The sequence below is a fragment of the Mesoplodon bidens genome (assembly GCF_964165515.1).
Source record: "Mesoplodon bidens genome assembly, contig: HAP1_SCAFFOLD_455, whole genome shotgun sequence".
Lineage (NCBI taxonomy): Eukaryota > Metazoa > Chordata > Mammalia > Artiodactyla > Ziphiidae > Mesoplodon > Mesoplodon bidens.
In genome coordinates, this window is record NW_027672345.1 from 227634 (window position 1) to 248706 (window position 21073).

The following is a 21073-nucleotide window of genomic DNA, read 5'->3' on the forward strand; positions in this document are numbered from 1 at the left end:
GGAACCTGAATTTAGAATAAAACGCCAGGGAATGTCTGTCTGAAATCTAAAGGATTGTAAGTTTTAAGAAGAGGCTGGTTTATTATTTGAGGCAGGTGGAGTTATTGGAGCCAGGCTGGTTATGTGCCGTGGCCATGCTGACAAAATGCTGGGTGCCCATCATCGGCAGCGTTGGGGCTGAAAACGTCCATCCTGGTCACAAGGCTGGTGGCGACACAGCCACACTCAGCTCTTGCGATCTGATGAGTTGCCTGAAGAGGCCTCAGGCTGGGCTCAGGCATCCTTGTCCGAGCAGGGAGAAGGAAATCTGTATTGTCCCCAGTGGGGAGATGGGTGCCCGATGGGGATGTGAGGTCCCACTCACCCTGGCGGGTGAACCCACCTGTGATGGGTGTTCAGGCCCGACGGTGCCCTCCCTTTCCGTGAGTCGTCTTTGTAAACTGGTCTCCCGAAGGCCTTGGAAGCAGCCTGGTTTTCAGCGTCTGAGGGTTCGCCCTGATGCTGTACTTCACTCCACCGATGCTGGAGCTTCTCCTGGGTGCTGGCTTCCACGCTGGGGGTGGATAGGGCTGGGAGCCCAGCACGGCGGGTGCCTGGGTGGGCAAGCGCTCTGAGAGGCAAGGCGGGCAGAGCTTGGAGAGGGAGCCAAGGGGCTGTGCAGAGATCAGTGCAGATGTTTTGCCACAAAGATGGTGAAAGCAGAAAGTCTGTTTGACTCCCCCTGAAGTTATAATTGCTGATTTTTATGTTTTCTTTTTGCTAATTTTTTTCTTTTCTTTTCCTTTTTTTTTTTTTCTCTCCAAAGGTAGGTCCGTTCTTTGGACTTTGTTTTGGTTGAGAAAAGGACTTTTTCCAAAGGACTTTGCAGTTTTACCTATTCACATCCAAAGGGTAACATACAGGGGTGTTCGTGTATGTGGTCCATGCTTTTTTCTCCCTGTCTCGATTCCAGACACGTCTGCATCTGTTTGCCTTCGCTTGACCCCGACACACCAAACACATTCTGCTCTAAGGCTCTGGAATTGAAAGCCCCCTTGGCGTTTAATGAAGTTTTCAGAATCCCTGTGCATTCAAACATGGTGATGTTGAAGTCCCTTCAGTTATACATGTGCTCAGTGAATCCTCAGTTGCAGGGAGAACTGTTGGTATGGTACCCTCCTCCTCTCTTTCCTACCTTCCACCCCTCTCTCCCCCTCTCTTTTGTCAGTCTCTGCCTCAGTCTTTCTGTCCTCCTGTCTTCTCCCTCAATCCTGCTTTTCTTCCTGTCTCTCTTCCTCAGTTTCTGTCTGTTTTTCTGTTTGGTTACAGTTTGTTTCAGAGTAACATACAGATTAAAATCAGCAAGGGAGGAAACATATAGGCCAGAGTCTGGGTGAGATCCAATCCTGAAGTGTCCATTTCCTTCACTGTGAGTTACCTTTTGTTCTCTGTCCTTCTTCCCTTCCTAGCAGTTTCTATTAAAGTTGAATAAGCAACATGAGAGCCATCCTCCCTAGGATCCTCCAACACCACTTTAACACTACTTTCATTTTACCTTAGTCCTGTTAGTAAGAATGAAATACTTTCCTTTCTTTCTGCTTAAGATTAAAGGGTAACCTTGATGCCCATTGGTTGTTAAGGTGCAGTCATTCAGGGCCTGTTATGCCTTTTTTTTTTTTTTTTTTTAAACACCGCACAGGGCATTGGTCAGATTAACTTGGCTGATTACGATGGTTCGAGCGAGATGCAGCTGCGCTGGTACTCGGTGCAGGTGTTCACCGGCCCCGAGCCCCCCCCCCGGCGGGACGACGAGTGGCTGGGACCCAGCGACTCCTGGGACCCTGTGCCCGCCACCTCTCGGGAGTCAGTAGGTGGCCTGGCTTTAAGAGGGGCTTTTCCTGGGGCCATTGTTTCTAAGAAACGCGTGTAGACTTAGTCTTAAATAGAACACAGTGGCGACGAAGAAACAGGGTTTCAAGGGAAGTAATAAAAATGGACTATAGTGATGGATGTGGCCATTCATGGTAATATTCTTTAATGCAACATGTTCATGATGATGAGTGATGCGTTGGTTGCTTAAAATTTGAGTCCTCAGAGCCACATGGAAAGGCCAAGTTACTGTCTTGCTGCCAGCCCCGGGGGTGAGCTGCTTCCCGCTGGAGAGCAGCCGGGGACGGCCACCAGCCCGGCAGCAGGGATGCTCCCCATGGGCCGTGCAGGCGCCCGCTTTCCGCTTCTTAGCAGCGTCCCTTTGGTCCTGTAGGACGCGGTGACGGTGCTGTTGGCGAGAACCACGACCCAGCTGCAGGCGGTGGAGAGAGAGCTGGCCGAGGAGCGGGTGAAGCTGGAGTACACGGAGGAGGAGGTCGTGGAGATGGAGCGCAGGGCGGAGCAGGCCGAGGCTGTGTCCGAGAGGTGAGCGTGGCCAGCAGCCCCTCGGGCGAGAGGCCGCCGGGGTGTTTGTCAGACGCCACGCTGCGTGGAATGTGTGCGGCGGCTCTTCGGTACCTTTGCCCAGAAGTCGGGATCCTCACGGGGGATCGTATGCCAGTCTGCACGAGGGCAGTACACTGACCCCAGCTCTACGCGTAGGCTTTTCACCTTTCCTTCTGTTCCCCGAATTTCTCTTAAAGGGGGGGACTGTTGAGGGACTCCCTCGGCCCAGATTGAATACAATAGGGCCCTTTAAGTTTTGTTTTTTTCTTTATTAACTGCTTTATTGGGATATAATCTCCCTACCATACAGTTCACCCATTAAGTGGACAACTAAACGGGGTGGATTTTTACTCCTTCATGTGCCATCTTCAGGGCCGCGTGTGGCTCAGGGTATTTTGTGGTCCCTAACGTTTTGGACGCTTGTCAGTTTTCTCCGTTTCTGACATTAAGAGCAGTGAAGCATCCATTTGGCCCTTCTGTTCACCAGACCCTAGTTGTGCCCATCACCGTATCTCCAGTGAGGAGATCTTTGTTCCGAAACTATTTAGCACATAACAAATGCGGACATGCAGTCCCTCCCTTGGCATTTTCTAAAGTGGATTAAAGTGCATTACATCAGGAATAATTACTTTGGATTAGGCTGCCAATAATTGTGATTGTTCTACTTTATAACACTTTTATTTACAGTCATTGACCCAAATCAGAGTAAGCAGCCATGGGATACACTTTTGGTATTTCCCCCTCCCCCAACGTTTAAATTATGCCCTAATCACTTTTTTTTATTTTTTATTTTTTTATAAATTTATTTACTCGTTGTGGTGTGCGGGCTTCTCATTGCGGTGGCTTCTCTTGTTGCGGAGCACAGGCTCCAGATGCGCAGGCTCAGTAGTTGTGGCTCACGGGCCTAGTTGCTCTGCGGCATGTGGGACCTTCCCGGACCAGGGCTCGAACCCGTATCCCCTGCATCGGCAGGCAGATTCTCAACCACTGCGCCACCAGGGAAGCCCTGCCCTAATCACTTTTGTTAATACTTCACATTTCCATTCTTTGTGTGTATACATGTGGGATGTGCACCCAGCTTCTTTTTCCTTCTGAATCATTTGAAAACTAATCCAAGATCATGACACATTCCTCCTAAACAATTCAGTAGAAATCTAAGAGCAAGCACATTTTCTTACTTAACAGTAGAGTTATACTCAGAAAATATAACAATGACATGGAGTATAAAGTCCACGTACAAAATTCCTCCATTGTTCCGTTGTGCTTTGTTGACTGAAAAAAAAAAAAAAACACACTCTAAAAGCTGAGAATTCTGTTTTATTTGGCAGACTTTCTGAGGACTATAGCCTGGGAGACACCCTCTCAGGTACCTCTGAGAGACTGCTCCAAAGAGGTAAGGGAGGAGCCAGGATATATAGGGGTTTTGCAACAAAAACCATGTAGTTGGAACATTGAGAGATTATAGTTAATCAAAGGAAACCAGGCACCTCAAGTTAAGGAATTTATAACACCACTTTTCTCATCATAGAGACTTCAGAATTCAGTAGGCTAATAGCATGGTTGCTATCATTTAAGGTCTTTTGACTGAATTCTGTTAAGCCTTCGATGTGGGAAACTATATCTTCCAGACCTACTGAAGGCACAAAAATAGCTGCTAAGTAATCATACCCTTGAGATACAGATCTCTTGGCCCATTGGGCTCATACTGATGGCAAATTTGCTGGACTTATGTCTAAATTTTTACGTAAGTGGCCTTGAGCCCAAGGGAATCCTAAAGTACACCTTCCTAGCCATCCTGGTGGAAGCCAGGGCCGTATATTGGACCCACAAAGCCATTGAGTTCCATTACGTGCGATGCACTGTATTCTCGTCGCCTGACCCAGTCTGTTCCATACCTATCACTATCTTTAAGGGAAATGATATATTGCCATTTTTCATAATGTACTAGTGTCGTCAGGCTGATGATTTTTAGTGTGATTTAACTGTTCCCAACGTAAGGAGGTCTTTAAACTTAGATGACCATTTTCAGCCGTAAAAATCCATCCCGTAGCTGAGGGAGGGTCCCTCCTAATAATTAAAAAGTTACACCTTTTGATTGAAATTCAGTTCATTGTTCTGACTGAGCTTGACTGACCTCAATGGAAAACTCATATTTATGGCTAGTGTCAGAATAAGTATGCTTGATGGGCCAAGTGAGGGGGTCCCATCTAGTAATATCAGGAGTGGCCTGACAGAACTATAATTTCTTTCTTCTAAAATAAATTTCCTGAGGGCCATCCAATTAGACCCTTGGAGTGGAGAAACCCAGCAAGATAACCCAGAAGTACTGGATGCAGGTGATTGACCATAGTCCCAACATTTGGAGTGATTTCTCAAATTTGCACAGAATTGTGCCCATTATAGGAAAACATTTGGTTTGTGTGCAGAAGGCCAAGAAACCAAGAAGAAAATGTTGTAAATAACCGTATGGGTCAGGTCCAGCCTGTTGGGATAGCTGTCTATTTCTGATGTCACCTTCTCATCCTGGTGTTGGTGTTTCTTTCCTATTGGAGCATCACTTTAAGGTGAGTTTGAGGTCATCAGCCCTGTCTATAGACCAGTCTGGTGCAGGAGCCCTTTTTAGGTGGGAAACATGAATCCTAGAGTCAGTTCCCTTCAGTTTTGCTGCACATGAGTTAGTTAAAAGCACCTGATAAGGGACCTTGCATCTAGGGTGGAGGTAGTCTTTTAAATACTGCCTTTTCCAATGTACGTAATCTCCTGGTTGTAAGTCATGGGGCATCTGATCTTCGCTTGAGGATAGATTACTATGATATGCTTCAGAAACAAGCTTAGAATATCCTTTGAAAAATGCAGTTAAACCTATGCCATGATGTAATATGTCTCCTTTTAATAATATAAGTTAATATAGTCCATCATTCAATCTCATTGTTCTCCCTGTGATCATCTCAAAGAGAGAGAAGTGATGTTTGCCAAGAGGGGTGGATATGAGGTTGAGAACCAATGGAAGGGCCTTAGGCCAGGTGAGGAATAAGCATCCATAATTTTAGCCAGTTGTTTTTTAATTGTTCCATTTGTTCTTTCTACTAACCAGAAGACTAGGGATTATAAACACAATTAAGTGCTGCGTAGTTGGAAAAATCTTGCAAATTTTCTTAATAATTTGTCCAGTAAAATGAGTTCCTTTATCACTATGTATTTCTGAGGGGATTGTTCAAAGAGGTATCACCCTTTCTAAAATTGATTTCTCTACTTACTGCACTGTGGCCTTTCTGCACGGGAATGCCTTAACCCAATGTGAAAACATTCAAATTATAACAAGAATGTATTGATAACCTTCTGAGCGAGACATTTGTATAAAATCAACATACCAAATTTCAAAAAGACCTGCAGGTAATGGGAAATTTCTTTGAGAACTGTGTAAATGCTTCCCTGGGTTATATTTTGGACAGTTGCACATCTTGAGTAAACCTTCTGGGCTATTGTAAAATAGGCTTCGAAAAATATTGTTTACCTCGTAATACCACCTTATCTGGGTTCCAGTGAGTTAACTCATAAATATATTGTGAAATAGGATATTGAGCTCCAAACAGAAAGATAGGCTTTCCCTTTGGACCTGTCCACAGCTCTTTGTTAGTTGACTCTTCCTCCATTCTGTGTTTAGGTGTCTTTTTCCTTTTTCTGAAAGCTTTAACCATTTTCAGAAAACACCATTCCCTGAAACTTCAGCAGTATATCAGGAAGGTTACTGGGTGGCTGAAAGGGAAAGACAGTGGTTGGTTGGTTGGTGTCGTTTTTCAGAGCTGCTGTCTTGGGAGCATGATCGACTAGAGAGCTTCCTTTTGCTTCTGCAGTGTCAGCCTTTGAATGGCCCCATGCCTTAGTAACAGCAAGTGCACATGGCAACAGAAATGCCTCTAGTAATTCTGCTACTTGTTTCCCAGTTTTGGTAGGCTGTCCTGAGGATGTTAAAAATCCCACCTCTTTTTTTCCAAAAGCATACCAAAATCATGTGCCACCCCAAAAGTATAGTGGCTGTCTGTGTAAATGTTAGCAGATTTTCCTTTTGCCAAATGACAGGCAGGCTCTTGTTCGTGCTGTTAGTTCAGCCTGTTGGGCAGAAAAGACATTAGAAAGGGCCCATTTTCAAGGATACACAGTGGAGAAATGACAGCGTTACTAGCCTGGTACATTCCATGAGGTCCTCTTAAATATGAACCATGAGTGCATAGTATAAAGTCAGGATTATCCTTTGGGCTTTCTTGACGGTCAATCCTAGAAGATAAAAAACTGTCAGTTAAAACAATGCAATCATACTTTTCATTATTGCCATTTGATACTTAAGATAAAATACTGTCAGTTAAAACAATGCAATCATACTTTTCATTACTGCTCTTTGATTCTTCTGGGAGCAAGGTCACTGGACTAAGTTCATTACACCTGTGGAGAATTATGTTTGGTGAGAGGAATACAGTCTCATGATTACAATCTCAAGTTAAATGGCTCGCTGAATAAGGTTGTGTGTGAAGAGAGTTTAGTAGAGTTTTCATGGAGTGGGGAACAAAGACGGTGAGAGGGTGACTCATGACTGTCTCCTATGTTGTCTGACAAACAACAGCTATTGCTGTGACAGCTCGGAGGCAAGGGGAAGGCCCTTAGCTACTGGATCTAGCTGCTGGCAGTAATATCCTATTGGTCATTAGTGACTGCCTTACAGTTGAGTTAATATTCCTAGTGTGTCACCCTTGTTTTTATGCACAAAGAGAAAAAAGGGAAAATCATAGTCTGGATGCCCCAAGGCTGGGGCCTTTGCCAGGAAGCCCTTTAGAGAAACTAAAGGCTTCGCAATGGTCTGTTCCCCAACCAAGAGGTTCAGGTTCGTATTGTGTAGGCAAATTATTTATGGTCGAGACACTAAAGAAAAATTTGGAATCCAGCTCCGTTGGTAGCCTGCAAGGCCTAGAAGTCCCCTTACTTGCCTTCTTGTTTTAGGAGCAGGGAAAGCCAAATTGCTTCTAGAGCAATTGAAACCCCTTCTTTAGATACCAAACATCCTAAGTATTTTCCATTAGCCTCACAAAATTGTAATTACTCTTTGGGTGCTTTATGTCCCTTTGAGGCTAAGTTCTGAAAGAAGTACAGGGTGTCTTGCTGATTATCTATCAAGGGTTTGAACACAACAGCAAATAATCCACATATTGTATGAAAATTGACTTATGAGGAAAAGCTGGATCATGTTAAGTCCACTTTTTAAAAACATTATTATTATTTTTAACATCTTTTTTGGAGTATAATTGCTTTACATTGGTGTGTTAGTTTCTGCTGTATAACAAAGTGAGTCAGCTGTACATATACATATATCCCCATATCTCCTCCCTCTTACGTCTCCCTCCCACCCTCCCTATCCCACCCCTCTAGGTGGTCACAAAGCACTGAGCTGATCTCCCTGTGCTATGCGACTGCTTCCCATAGCTATCTGTTTTACATTTGGTAGTGTATGTATGTCCATACCACTCTCTCACTTCGTCCCAGCTTACCCTTCGCCCTCCCTGTGTCCTCAAGTCCATTCTCTACATCTGCATCTTTATTCCTGTCCTGCCCCTAGATTCTTCAGAACGAGTTTTTTTTTAATTCCATATATATATGTTAGCATATGGTATTTGTTTTTCTCTTTCTGACTTACTTCACTCTGCATGACAGATTCTAGGTTCATCCACCTCACTACAAATAACTCAAGTTTCGTATATTTTTATGGCTGAGTAATATTCCATTGTATATATGTGCCGCATCTTCTTTATACATTCATCTGTTGATGGACACTTAGGTTGCTTCCATGTCCTGGCTATTGTAAATAGAGCTGCAGTGAACATTATGGTACATGACTCTTTTTGAATTATGGTTTTCTCGGGGTATATGCCCAGTAGCGGGATGGCTGGGTTGTATGCTAGTTCTATTTTTAGTTTTTTAATGAATCTCCATACTGTTCTCCATATTGGGTGTATCAATTTACATTCCCACCAACAGTGCAAGAGAGTTCCCTTTTCTCCACACCCTCTCCAGCATTTATTGTTTGTAGACTTTTTGATGATGGCCATTCTGACCAGTGTGAGGTGATACCTCATTGTAGTTTTGATTTGCATTTCTCTAATGACTAGTGACATTGAGCATCCTTTCATGTGTTTGTTGGCAATCCATATATCTTCTTTGGAGAAATGTCTGTTTAGGTCTTCTACCCATTTTTTGGATTGGGCTGTTTGTTTTTTTGATATGGAGCTGCTTGTAAATTTTGGAGATTAATCCTTTGTCAGTTGCTTCATTTGCAAATATTTTCTCCCATTCTGAGGGTTGTCTTTTGGTCTTGTTTATGGTTTCCTTTGCTGTGCAAAAGCTTTTAAGTTTCATTAGGTCCCATTTGTTTGTTGTTTTTATTTCCATTTCTCTAGGAGGTGGGTCAAAAAGGATCTTGCTGTGATTTATGTTATAGAGAGTTCTGCCTATGTTTTCCTCTAAGAGTTTGTCAGTGTCTGGTCTTACATTTAGGTCTTTAATCCATTTTGAGTTTATTTTTGTGTATGGTGTTAGGGAGTGTTCTAATTTCATTCTTTTACATGTAGCTGTCCAGTTTTCCCAACACCACTTAGTGAAGAGGCTGTCTTTTCTCCATTGTATATTCTTGCCTCTTTTAACAAAAATAAGGTGACTATATGTGTGTGGGTTTATCTTTGGGCTATCTTGTTCCATTGATCTGTATTTGTGTTTTTGTGCCAGAACCATACTGTCTTGATTACTGTAGCTTTGTAGTATAGTCTGAAGTCAGGGAGCCTGATGATTCCTCCAGCTCCGTTTTTCTTTCTCAAGATTGCTTTGGCTATTCGGTGTCTTTGGTTGTTCCATACAAACTGTGCAATTTTTTATGCTTGTTCTGTGAAAAATGCCCTTGGTAGTTTGACAGGGATTGCATTGAATCTGTAGCTTGCTTTAGGTAGTAGAGTCATTTTCGCAGTGTTGGTTCTTTCAATCCAAGAACATGGTATATCTCTCCATCTGTTTGTATCATCTTTAATTTCTTTCATCAGTGTCTTACAGTTTTCTGCATACACGTCTTTCATCTCCTTAGGTAGGTTTATTCCAAGGTATTTTATTCTTTCTGTTGCAGTGGTACATGGGAGTGTTTCCTTAAATTCTGTTTCAGATTTTGCATCATTAGTGTATAAGACTGCAAGAGATTTCTGTGCATTAATTGTGTATTGTACTACTTTACCATATTCACTGATTAGCTCCAGTAGTTTTCTTGTAACATCTGTAGGATTCTCTATGTATAGTATCATGTCATCTGCAAACAGTGACAGCTTAATGTCTTCTTTTCCTATTTGGATTCCATTTATTTATTTTTCTTCTCTGATTGCTGTGGCTAAAACTTCCAAAGTATGATGAATAATAATCGTGAGAGTGGACAACCTTGTCTTGTTCCTGATCTTACAGGAAATGGTTTCATTTTTTCACCATTGAGAACGATGTTGGCTGTGGGTTTGTCATATATGGTCTTTATTATGTTGAGGTAAGTTCCTCTATGCCTACTTCTGGAGTGTTTTTATCATAAATCGGTGTTTAATTTTGTGAAAAGCTTTTTCTGTATCTGTTGAGATGATCATATGGCTTTTCTCCTTCAATTTGTTAATATGGCTTATCACATTGATTGATTTGCGTATGTTGGGATAAACCCCAGTTGATCATGGTGTATGCTCCCTTTAATGGGCTGTTGGATGATCTTTGCTAGTATTTTTTTTTTTTTTCTTGCAATATTCATTCATTTACATTTTAGCCAGCAACAATTACGCAAACACTAACAATTTATATCAGGGGTCATACAGCATATAATACTTAAAAAGTTAGATAAATCTTACATTTAATAATTTCACAATTAAAATGGCTTTTTTATTCCCCCAAGTAGTAAACCATACACCAAAAGAAAAAAAAAAAGACCTTATCTTCAATTGTGAAGGTGATAAATATTTTTGAAAAGATTTACCACAAGAATCTGTTTTGTCCGCATCAAAAACAATGTACCTGAACTTTAAACAAAATTCACATTTTATTTAGGTTGAAATAAACTATACAAAATTGATTTTCTTCACCAAAAATAAGAGCAATATTTTCTATATTATTCCTAGATAAACCACAAAACACTTATTTTTGTAGGTTTTCTAGGTTTTGCTTGTAAATCAAGATGAGGCAGTAGATAGAGTCATGGAAAAAGACAGAAGAAAACAGACAAATCAGTTGTCAGTATCCATGGTCTCTGATCCTGTCTTGACCATGAAACAGAAGTGTTCAACATATACCTGTCAAAAAGCTTATGAAGATGTAGGCTCAATAAAGGAATGTAAACAGCAACAATCAGATGTGGAACAACAATGGCAGGCTCTTCCATTCAAACTTTAACTTGTTCCTTCAACTTCATTTGATAAAGGCAAAATCTACACTGAAATCCTTGTTTGGTGAGCTCACACGTTTCTCTTACAGTCTGATCATTTTAACGGTCCCTTACAGATTTTTAACAGCATACTTAAATTCCTACTATTCAAAGGTCAGTCATGAGCTTCATTGTAATGTTTTATATAATGTATTCCTTCCTCCCATACCTCCTCAAAATTTATTTCTTCCAAGAACTGATAACTAAGTACCTGACAATTGGATCCACAGTGACAAATGTTATATCTAAAATGACTTAATACAATTTCAAAGTGCCATTAGCAGAGATCACACAGAGTGTAACATGGTACTTTCAATGCTATCTTCTGGAAGAACAGTTAGGTCTCCAAAGCATGGGACTTCAAACGGGCCATTTAAACAGGCAGATTATCAATGACTAATGTACTCAATGGGAGGCCTACAGGTCAAGATATTCAGTGATTAAGTGGCCTACGTACACCTTACAACTTTTCTGTAAGATATTTTCAAATTTCCTACAGATTTTTTCAAATATCAAATATAAGAGAAAGCCTATTTTAAAAGTCTCTTAGGTATTTTCAATGGTTTCTGAATTATCTGTAGGAAGCTCTGACTTACTTGTATAGAGTTTGATATATGTATCCACCATTAAATCCAAATCGTGTTTTATATCAAAATTTATGTTAAGCAAAGCCAAGTTACTTGACCTTTGGTCTGTCAAAGTGTTCCTCAGGTATGCTTTGAGACGCTTTCGTCCATTTTCATAGCGTTCATTCTCAACCTTCATCACAGGAAGAATACACAGGACCTTCAGCAATGCATAAACATTAGGAAAAAACTTGATGTCTGGCAGATGAAGGGCTTCATAAATAGTGGATGGAAGTTCTATATCTTTCCCTCTGTGTTTCCACTTGATTCTCCAACAATGCAGCTCAGCAGAGAGTGTGTCAGGATTAGGTAAATCACTTCTGTACATGTCAGCATGATGCTCCTCTGATGTATTGAATTTAAGCTGTCCCATGACAGAGGGTACCAGAGATAAGCATTTAAGAGCTTTGAGGTGTTGTTCTGAGAATATATCTTTCAGTTCCTGAATAATGTGTTCCACTGTTGGAACACTTAGAGTTTCTTTATAGTAACTCTCAGAGGTTAGCTGAGATTCCAGGTTACTGTGCTGAGCTCTGCGAAATTTCCCTGGGAGTTTCATCTGAATATCAAGTTTGGCTGCCAAATTTGTGGCTTCCTCAAACCAAAATTCATGATAAACTTCGATATTTTCCATCACTTCATTTAGTGAATGCAGCACTGCAGTCAAGCTACTGGCTGCAAAGAAGACATCAGAAGTTTGCCCCTGAAGATTTTTCCCAAAGGCTCTTGTAAAAGATAGAACATTTTTAAGAACAACAATGGTAACGATGAAATCAAAATCTGTTACTGCACTACAGAGTACAAATGCTCGGCCAGCTATACAGTTATTCCATCTAACATTTGTGTCACTATTTATACCATCTAAACATAAAACAAGTGCTTGTAGGAGGTCCACTAAGATTTCAAAAGCATCATGCCTGCCTGTCCACTGAGAATGGCAAATTTCCTTCAGTTCTTTGCCCCTTTCTTCATTGTTCTGAAATAGGACAGAAATTACATTGTCAAGTTCTAAAAGCAGTTGTGGTGATCGATGGAAAAAAGAACAAACTTCCTCAATTGTTCCTAACGTGACAGATACCCCCATAACAGGCACTGATTTTGCCAACCACATATTTAAGGCACAGGAAGAGCAGAGTGTGTAGATAGCTTGGGGATATTTCTCTAAAAGTCTAGAAGCAACAACTTTCATTTTGGAAGAAAATCCACTGGACACAATGTAAGCCTGGCCACGACAGTACTCCATGTTTAATCCCCACTTCTCAGTTATCGTAGTGTGAAATTTCACAGCCAAAATTTCTGCATCAGCTTCATAAGGCAGGAAGCCCACAAATTCCTCTCTCAGGTTGTGAGCTTCGTCAACAAACCTCACCAACACAGGCAGGTGCTCTTCCCCTGCTATGTCCACCACATCGTCAGTGACGATGGAAAAGAAGTGAGAGTCTCTCACTTCCCTGAGGGTTTCTTCCCGAATGCAGCTCTCACAGATCTCTAGCATCTGTTTCTGCTGTGTTTTTGAACAGAACAATGTGTTAACTGCTGTTGTCTCAAAGCGCTTTCTCAGAACCTCTTCACCAGAATTGATCCGGCACTCCAGCAGTGCTTGAAAGTTATCAGGAGTAAAGAGACCTTCTGGGATTTCATCAGCTTCATGTCCATCCAGAGGTATGTTCTGTTTTCCCATAAGAATCAAAATTTCAAATAAAGATTTTAAGTATTCTTTGTTTTCCTTCTCTTCAAGGGTTAAAGGTAAAATGTCTTCATCCTGCTCTTCACCCCCTTCTTCTGCACTGGGGTTCTGAGCATTGCTGTTGTTTATTTCCTTATGTTTTGGGTCCTGTTCAGAAGTTTCATCAATTTTTTTCTGTTTCAGTGTCCTGATTTCATCTTCACTCAATTCTTTTATTCGTTTTCTGTGTCTACTGTGTGGATTATTCAAATGGCTGGTAAGATCAAATATTGTTGGTATTGCATTATCTCGAAGAACTGTCCTATAAGGGCTAGTTCTACAGATCATAGAAGTCTCAAAGTGTTTGGCACACAATCGATAATGTTTATTTAGTTGATCAGGTGTTTTATCTTCTAAGTCTGCTCTCCTACAATTCTCCACCCACTTCTGGCATCTGGCTGGATCCCGCGGGAACCTGAAAAAGGCCAGGTCCGACTGCGTGCTCTTCCGCGTGCAGTTGGGGGCCGCGCAGAAGTTCGGCATCGTCGTCTGCCCGCCGGCCGGCCCAGCCCTCCCCTCCCCGCCTCCTCAGGGCAGCCCGCCCGCCCGTCGGGGCCGGGGAGGGGAGCCAGGCCGGCCGGCCGGCTCGTTTGGGCCGGCGCGCCCTTTGCTAGTATTTTGTGGAGGATTTTTTCATATGTTCATCAGTGATATTGGCCTGTAGTTTTCTTTCTTTGTGACATCTTTGTCTGGTTTTGGTATCAGGATGATGGTAACCTGGTAGAATGAGTTTGGGAGTGTTTGTCCCTCTGCTGTATTTTGGAAGAGTTTGAGAAGGATAGGTGTTAGTTCTTCTCTAAATGGTAGAACTCGCCTGTTAAGCCATCTGGTCCTGTGAAGCCACCTGAAGCCATCTGTTCTGTGCTTTTGTTTGTTGGAAGATTTTTTTTTTTTTTTTTTTCCGGTATGTGGGCCTCTCATTGTTGTGGTCTCTCCCGTTGCGGAGCACAGGCTCCGGACGCGCAGGCTCAGCAGCCATGGCTCACGGGCCCAGCCGCTCCGCGGCACGTGGGATCCTCCCGGACCGGGGCACGAACCCGTGTCCCCTGCATCGGCAGGCGGACTCTCAACCACTGCGCCACCAGGGAAGCCCTGTTGGAAGATTTTTAATCACACTTTCAATTTCAGTGCTTGTGAGTGGTCTGTTTATATTTTCTGTTTCTTCCTGGTTCAGTCTCAGAAGGTTGTGCTTTTCTAAGAATTTGTCCATTTCTTCCTGTTTGTCCATTTTATTGGCATATAGTTGCTTATAGTGATTTCTCATGATCCTTTGAATTTCTGCAGTGTCAGTTGTTACTTCTCCTTTTTCATTTCTAATTCTATTGATTGGAGTCTTCTGCCTTTTATTCTTGATGAGTCTGGCTAATGGTTTATCAATTTTGTGCATCTTCTCAAAGAACCAGCTTTTAGTTTTTTTGATCTTTGCTATTGTTTCTCATTCATTTCTTTTTCATTTATTTCTGATCTGATCTTTATGATTTCCTCCCTCCTGCTAACTTTGGGGTTTTTTTGTTCTTCTCTCTCTAATTGCTTTAGGTGTAAGCTTAGGTTGTTTATTTGGGGTGTTTCTTATTTCTTGACGTAGGATTGAATTGTTATAAACTTCCCTCTTAGAACTGCTTTTGCTGCATCCCATAGGTTTTGGATCATCGTGTTTTCATTGTTATTTGTTTCTAGGTATTTTTTAATTTCCTCTTTGATTTCTTCAGTGATCTCTGTCTATTAAGTAGTGTATTGTTTAGCCTCCATGTGTTTCTATTTTCTACATATTTTTTCCTGTAATTGATATCTAGTCTTGTAGCATTGTGGTCAGAAAATATTCTTAATATGATTTCAGTTTTCTTAAATTTACCAAGGCTTGATTTGTGACCCAAGATATGATCTATCCAGGAGAATGTTCCATGAGCACTAGAGAAGAAAGTGTATTTTGTTGTTTTTGGATGGAATGTCCTATAAATATCAATTAAGTCCATCTCTGAATTCTTATTCAGGTAGACTGCCTCTTTCCTTTTCATTTGTTTGGTCTGGTGGGTTTTTTACTTTGCTCCTTCATCTGCTGTGTGTTTCTCTGTCTCTGTCTTCATTTTGCTTAACTCACTGTGTTTGGGGTCTCCTTTTCTCAGGCTGCAGGTTCATAGTTCCTGTTGTCTTTTGTATCTGCCCACACTGGGTACGGTTGGTTCAGTGGGCTGTGTAGGCTTCCTGGTATAGGGGACTGGTACCTGTGTTCTGGTGGATGAGGCTGGATCTTGTCTTTCTGGTGGGCAGGTCCACGTCTGCTGGTGTGTTTTGGGTTGTGTGTGAACTTAGTATGATTGTAGGCAGCCTCTCTGCTAATGGGTGGGGTTGTGTTCCTGTCTTGCTAGTTGTTTGGCATGGGGTGTCCAGCACTGTAGCTTGTTGGCCACTGAGTGGAGCTGGGTCTTAGCATTGAGATGGAGATCTCTGGGAGAGCTTTCACCGTTTGATATTACATGGAGCCGGGAGGTCTCTGGTGGACCAGTGTACTAAACTCAGCTCTCCCACCTCAGAGGCACAGGCCTTACACGTGGCCAGAGCACCAAGGCCCTGTCAGCCACACAGCTCAGGAGAAAAAAAAGAAAGAAAGAAAAGAGAGAGAGAGGGAGGGAGGGAGGGAGGGAAAGTTATTAAAATTAAAAAAATATTAAAAATTGAAAAAATTATAAAGTAATTAAAAAGAGAAAAATAAAAAAAGAAAGAAAGAAAAGCATAACCAAACCAAAAAAACACATCCACCAATGATAGCAAGTGCTAAAACTGATACTAAAAGACAGACAGAACCCTAGGACAAATGATAAAAGTAAAGCTATACAGAGAAAATCACACCAAGAAGCATACACGTACACACTCACAAAAAGAGAAAAAGGAAAAAAATATATATCTATATATAAAAAAAGGAAGAGAGCAACCAAATAAATAAATCTACCAATTATAATAAACTCTAAGTACTAAACTAAGATGAACATAAAACCAGAAAGAAATTAGGTGCAGAAAGCACACCCCAAGTCTACAGTTGCTCTCCAAGTCCACCGCCTCAATTTGGGATGATTCATTGTCTATTCAGTTATTCCACAGATGCAGGTACATCAAGTTGACTGGAGATTTAATCCTCTGCTCCTGAGGCTGCGGGAGAGATTTCCCTTTCTCTTCTTTGTTTGCACAGCTCCTGGGGTTCGGCTTTGGCCCTGCATCTGCACGTAGGTCGCCCTCTGGTGTCTGTTCTTTGCTCAGACAGGACGGGGTTAAAGGAGCAGCTGATTCGGGGGCTCTGGCTCCCTCAGGCCAGTGCGGGGAGGGAGGGGTACGGATGCGGGCTGATCCTACGGCGGCAGAGGCCGGCGTGACGTTGCAGCAGCCTGAGGCGCGCCATGCATTCTCCCGGGGAAGTTGTCCCTGGATCACGGGACCCTGCCAGTGGCGGGCTGCACAGGCTCCCGGAAGGGGGGGTGTGGATAGTGACCTGTGCTCGTACACAGGCTTCTTGGTGGCGGCCGCAGCAGCCTTAGCGTCTCATGCCCGTCCCTGGGGTCTGCGCTATTAGCCGAGCCTCGTGCCCGTCTCTGGAGCTCGTTTAGCCGGTGCTCTGAATCCCCTCTCCTCGCACACCCCAAAACAATGGTCACTTGCCTCTTATGCAGGTCCAGACTTTTTCCCAGATTCCCTCCCGGCTAGCTGTGGCACACTAGCCCCCTGCAGGCTGTGTTCACGCAGCCAACCCCTGCCCTCTCCCTGGGACCTGCCCTCCGAAGCCAGAGCCTCAGCTCCCAGCCCTCACTGGCCCCCGTGGGTGAGCAGACAAGCCTCTCGGGCTGGTGAGTGCTGCTCGGCACCGATCCTCTGTGCGGGAATCTCTCTGCTTTGCCCTCTGCACCCCTATTACTGCACTCTCCTTCATGGCTCCGAAGCTTCACCCCACTGCCCACCTGCATCTCCGCCAGTGAAGGGGCTTCCTAGGGTGTGGATGGAATCTTTTCCTCCTTCACAGCTCTCTCACCGAGTTTCAGGTCCCACCCCTATCCTTTTGTCGCTGTTTTTTCTTTTTTCTTTTTCCCTACCCAGGTATGTGGGGTGTTTCTTGCCGTTTGGGAAGTCTGAGGTCTTCTGCCAGCGTTCAGTAGGTGTTCTGTAGGAGCTGTTCCACAGGTAGATGTATTTTTGATGTATCTCTGGGGAGGAAGTTGATCTCCACGTCTTACTCCTCCGCCGTCTTGAAGGTCTTCCCTGTAAGTACACTTTTAATATCTGGGGAAAGTAAGTGGGGCTTTCAGTGTAGCCCTGTGGCATCATAGTCCATGTATATTATAGTTCATTCCAAGCAAAGGCAAAAAGATACTGGGCGTCAGGATGTACAGGGATACTAAAGAATGCACTGCAGAAATCTTTCACAGTAAAGAAGTCACTCTTTTAGGGATATAGGACAGTAAGGTATGGGTATTTGGCACTGCAGAATAGCAAGGAAGATAGTAGCACTGATAGATCTCAGATCTTGTACAAAACTCCAACTCTTGCCATTAGATTTTTAACTGGCAGAATGGGAGTGTCACAATGACTAGTGTAAGGCACAATAAGCCCTTTCTTAATCAAGCTGATATCAAAAGTTCTGTTTCTTCTGTGGCTTCCCGCCTTGATAGGTATTGACTAATATTGGACAGGGGTTTATTTTGGTCTGTGGTAATTTTAATGGCTGCTGCAGAATATATTTTCCCTATGTCAATAGGATCAAGTGACCCCAATTCTTCAGGTACTAAGCCTGGCAGTTTTTCTTGTTCAGCATCACTCTCAGTCACAAACTTTATATGATGAAGAAATCTGAGCAATCTTTTAGGGCTAAAACCATTTCTCCCTTAACAGTAAAAGAAATACGAGCATCATAAGTTTCTAATAAATCTATACCGATCAGGTGCATAGGGGTATTTTCTACTAGGAAAAAGGAGTGCCTTCGTTTAAGTTCTCCTAATTATAATTCTAAAGGTAATGATTTAAGGGTCTTAATATTTGCATTAGAAACGCCTACCGTCTGTACCGAGGTATTAGAGAGAGAGAGCCTTTAATTTTGATAGGGTTCAAAATGTAAAAGGTAGCCCCTGTATCTATTACTGCTTTAATTATTTTCTCCTCATATAATAATTTCTATTTCTTCCAGGGTGTTCGAGAGGAGAAGGGGAAAGACTCCCCGTGTTCCCTCAGATCAGGCTTCCTCTTGTTTAACTTGAAATTACAGTCTATATCTGGTTTCCCTTCTAGGTCCCTCTTTTCTTTTCTTGCAGTTTCCCCAGTAATGACCCGGTTGTTTTCAGTAAAAGCAAATTTCAGAATTTACCAGTCGCGGATTGAATAGGGTTGGGTTAACTTCAGACTGACATTGATTATTTAATTGTTGCAACTGAATGTTCATAATTTTTATAGAGGCACCTTTTTCTTTTTAATACTTTTGAAAAGTTGGTCAGCCAACATGACAAGGGCATTTGTATGTGATACAGACAAATCATGTCTAAATGATTAACATGCCTAAATCATGTCGTTTAGAGTAGCCGATTCCTCATCCAGACCTTCTAAAAAGATGGAGTTAAGCAAAGAATCATCTTGGTGGTTAAAGAATGATTCAGGTGTCATGCTGGAATATTGTTTAAAAGTTTCCTTGAACCTCTCATAGTAATCCAGGATTGATTCATCTCGTGTTTGTTTACATTGCTGAATCTTTGACCAGTCAGCAGTTTTTGGAAAAAGCTCTGTGATAATTCTGAGTAATTTATGAGCTAACTCCTTGCATTCACCTTGAGCCTGTGGGCTGTATAAATCAAAATTTGTTAAGGGGTCTCTCCATCCTGCTTTCTCTACTTATTCCTTTGTTTGACTTTTAGAAACTAATAGCTGTATTAATTGATATAAATCTGAAAACGTGGGCTCATAGGTTTGGACGATTAGCTCAAATTCCTTAGCAAATCCCAATGGATCTTGACTAGATTCGAGAAAGTCCTTAGCTAAAACTAAGTTCTGCTCGGGTCCAGGATGTGTACGTAAGCGCAGAGTACAGTTCACCTCTTCCTGTAATAGGTTTCTCCTTCAAGGGAGCTATGAATACTTCTGATCTTATGTCTTCCTTTCCTGGGGAAGGGGAAGCAGCAGGAGAATGGGCTGGTGGAAGAGAGAGAGAGTGCGTCTGGGTTAGGCAGTTCGGATAAAGGAGGATATAAAGAAGGAACAGAGTGAGAGACAAGGTCAACGCTAGTGGCTTTTAAAAATTCTAGTATCATTTTGAGCAACCTTTTGTTGATTTTTTGCGAAGACGTTACTTTATCATTTCCCCTTTTAGAAGCTTCTAAATAGCAATTGAAACAAGCATTCCATTTCTGTTTGATCTTTTTCTACCTGCATATGCACGCCCCCCCCAGTTTTCAAAGGTCAAAACAGACCCAATTTGGCCATTTAAGGTTGAGATCTTTTAGTGTAATTTCCCTAATTCTGTTGGTCCTTGCAAGTGTGAGCTCCAAACATATTGTACATGAATCTGGCTAGGGTGTTAGTGTGGAGGCTGGCTTTCTGACACTCCATGTTTCTCTGTTTGAGGGTGTCTGTTTCCCATTTTAAAGTTGAATTTATTGGGGATAAAATTTTCTAGTGAAATTGTGGGGTGGGCCAGTGTGCTGCTTGTGAGTCTAACTCCTCCGGGATTTTGCCCGAAAGTCGTTTTAGCTCCTTTTACATGTCTTGGGTTTTCCCTCTGGTAGTGTAAAGCCACCACAATGCTCAGAACTTATTCATGTTCCCAGCAGAGCAAGCTTTCATTGAAATGAGTGGGTTTCTGTATAGGGATGGTTGCACAGTACAAGGACTTGCCTCCACCACTCCTGCAAGTTAATTATAGAAAACCGGACATCTCAAATGAATGAATTTAGCACTTTTGTACATATGGGAAGATACAAGAGTCTGGGCTCGCTGAAAGCACTCCTTTGATGTGCACCTTAGCTATCTAGGGTCAGAATCATGTTCTTTCCCATCCTGAGTCCCCTCTGGGTGCACCACTGGGGGCGGCTGTAGTGGCTGAGGTCTTGATGGTGGGCTTCCTGTTTTTATCTTGAGCTCTCTCTCAGGGCTCAGCATTGGGGGCAGCTGTAGTGGCTGATGGCTGTTGTTCACTGATATGGCAGGTGGCATCCTTAGTCCACAGCTTCATAAGTATTTTTGAAAAGTTAGGTATTTCCTTTGAAGTCCTCTTTGTTTACTATTTAGTTGCATTTTGGTTTGTTTCTTTTGTTGTTTATTTGGGATCCAGTTAACAATCAAGTGTTCCATTTACTTAACATGATATAATTTCTTTTCTGATTTGTTTGAGAATACATTATAGATATCATACCCTTTTCTAGTAAAATTCTTCAGTGTATTTTCCTAAAAACAATGATTCTGCCTCATTACCATATGAGTAATCAAAACCAGAAAATTAACTAATTAGTACTATTATCAAATCTATAGACATATTTAAATTTAACCAATTGAAACACAAATATGGTTTAAAGAAAAAGAAAAAAATGTTTATCAAGGTTCCAGTAAAGGTTTATGCTTTGCTTTTATCTCTCAAGTCCCTTTATCCTCATTATTCTGGAGCGTTTTTGTCTTTTATGACCTTAACATGTTTGCCAAATTCAGGCCCATTATTTTGTAGGATGTCCCTCCATGTGGCTTTGTCTGATTCTTCCTCATTAGATTCAGGTTTGTGTTTTTGGCAGAAATATCTAGAAGTGACATTGAGTTATATGTATACTATCAGGAGACACACGTTGTGAATTTGCTATACTGCTAAAGAAGTCAGCTTTA

At 42.2% G+C, this 21073-nt stretch overlaps 1 protein-coding gene across 1 annotated transcript in view; it reads left to right on the forward strand.

Moving 5' to 3' along the window:
* LOC308610335 (protein WWC3-like) overlaps window positions 1–21073 on the forward strand; it is a gene marked incomplete at both ends in the record, with an annotated part of 51309 nt that overhangs the window by 14140 nt on the left and 16096 nt on the right. The window contains 7 exon segments of the mRNA XM_081259509.1: window positions 953–1145; window positions 1679–1846; window positions 2243–2394; window positions 12778–12946; window positions 13076–13176; window positions 13385–13457; window positions 13599–13853. Of these exon segments, the coding sequence (XP_081115635.1) occupies window positions 953–1145; window positions 1679–1846; window positions 2243–2394; window positions 12778–12946; window positions 13076–13176; window positions 13385–13457; window positions 13599–13853 (1111 nt within the window).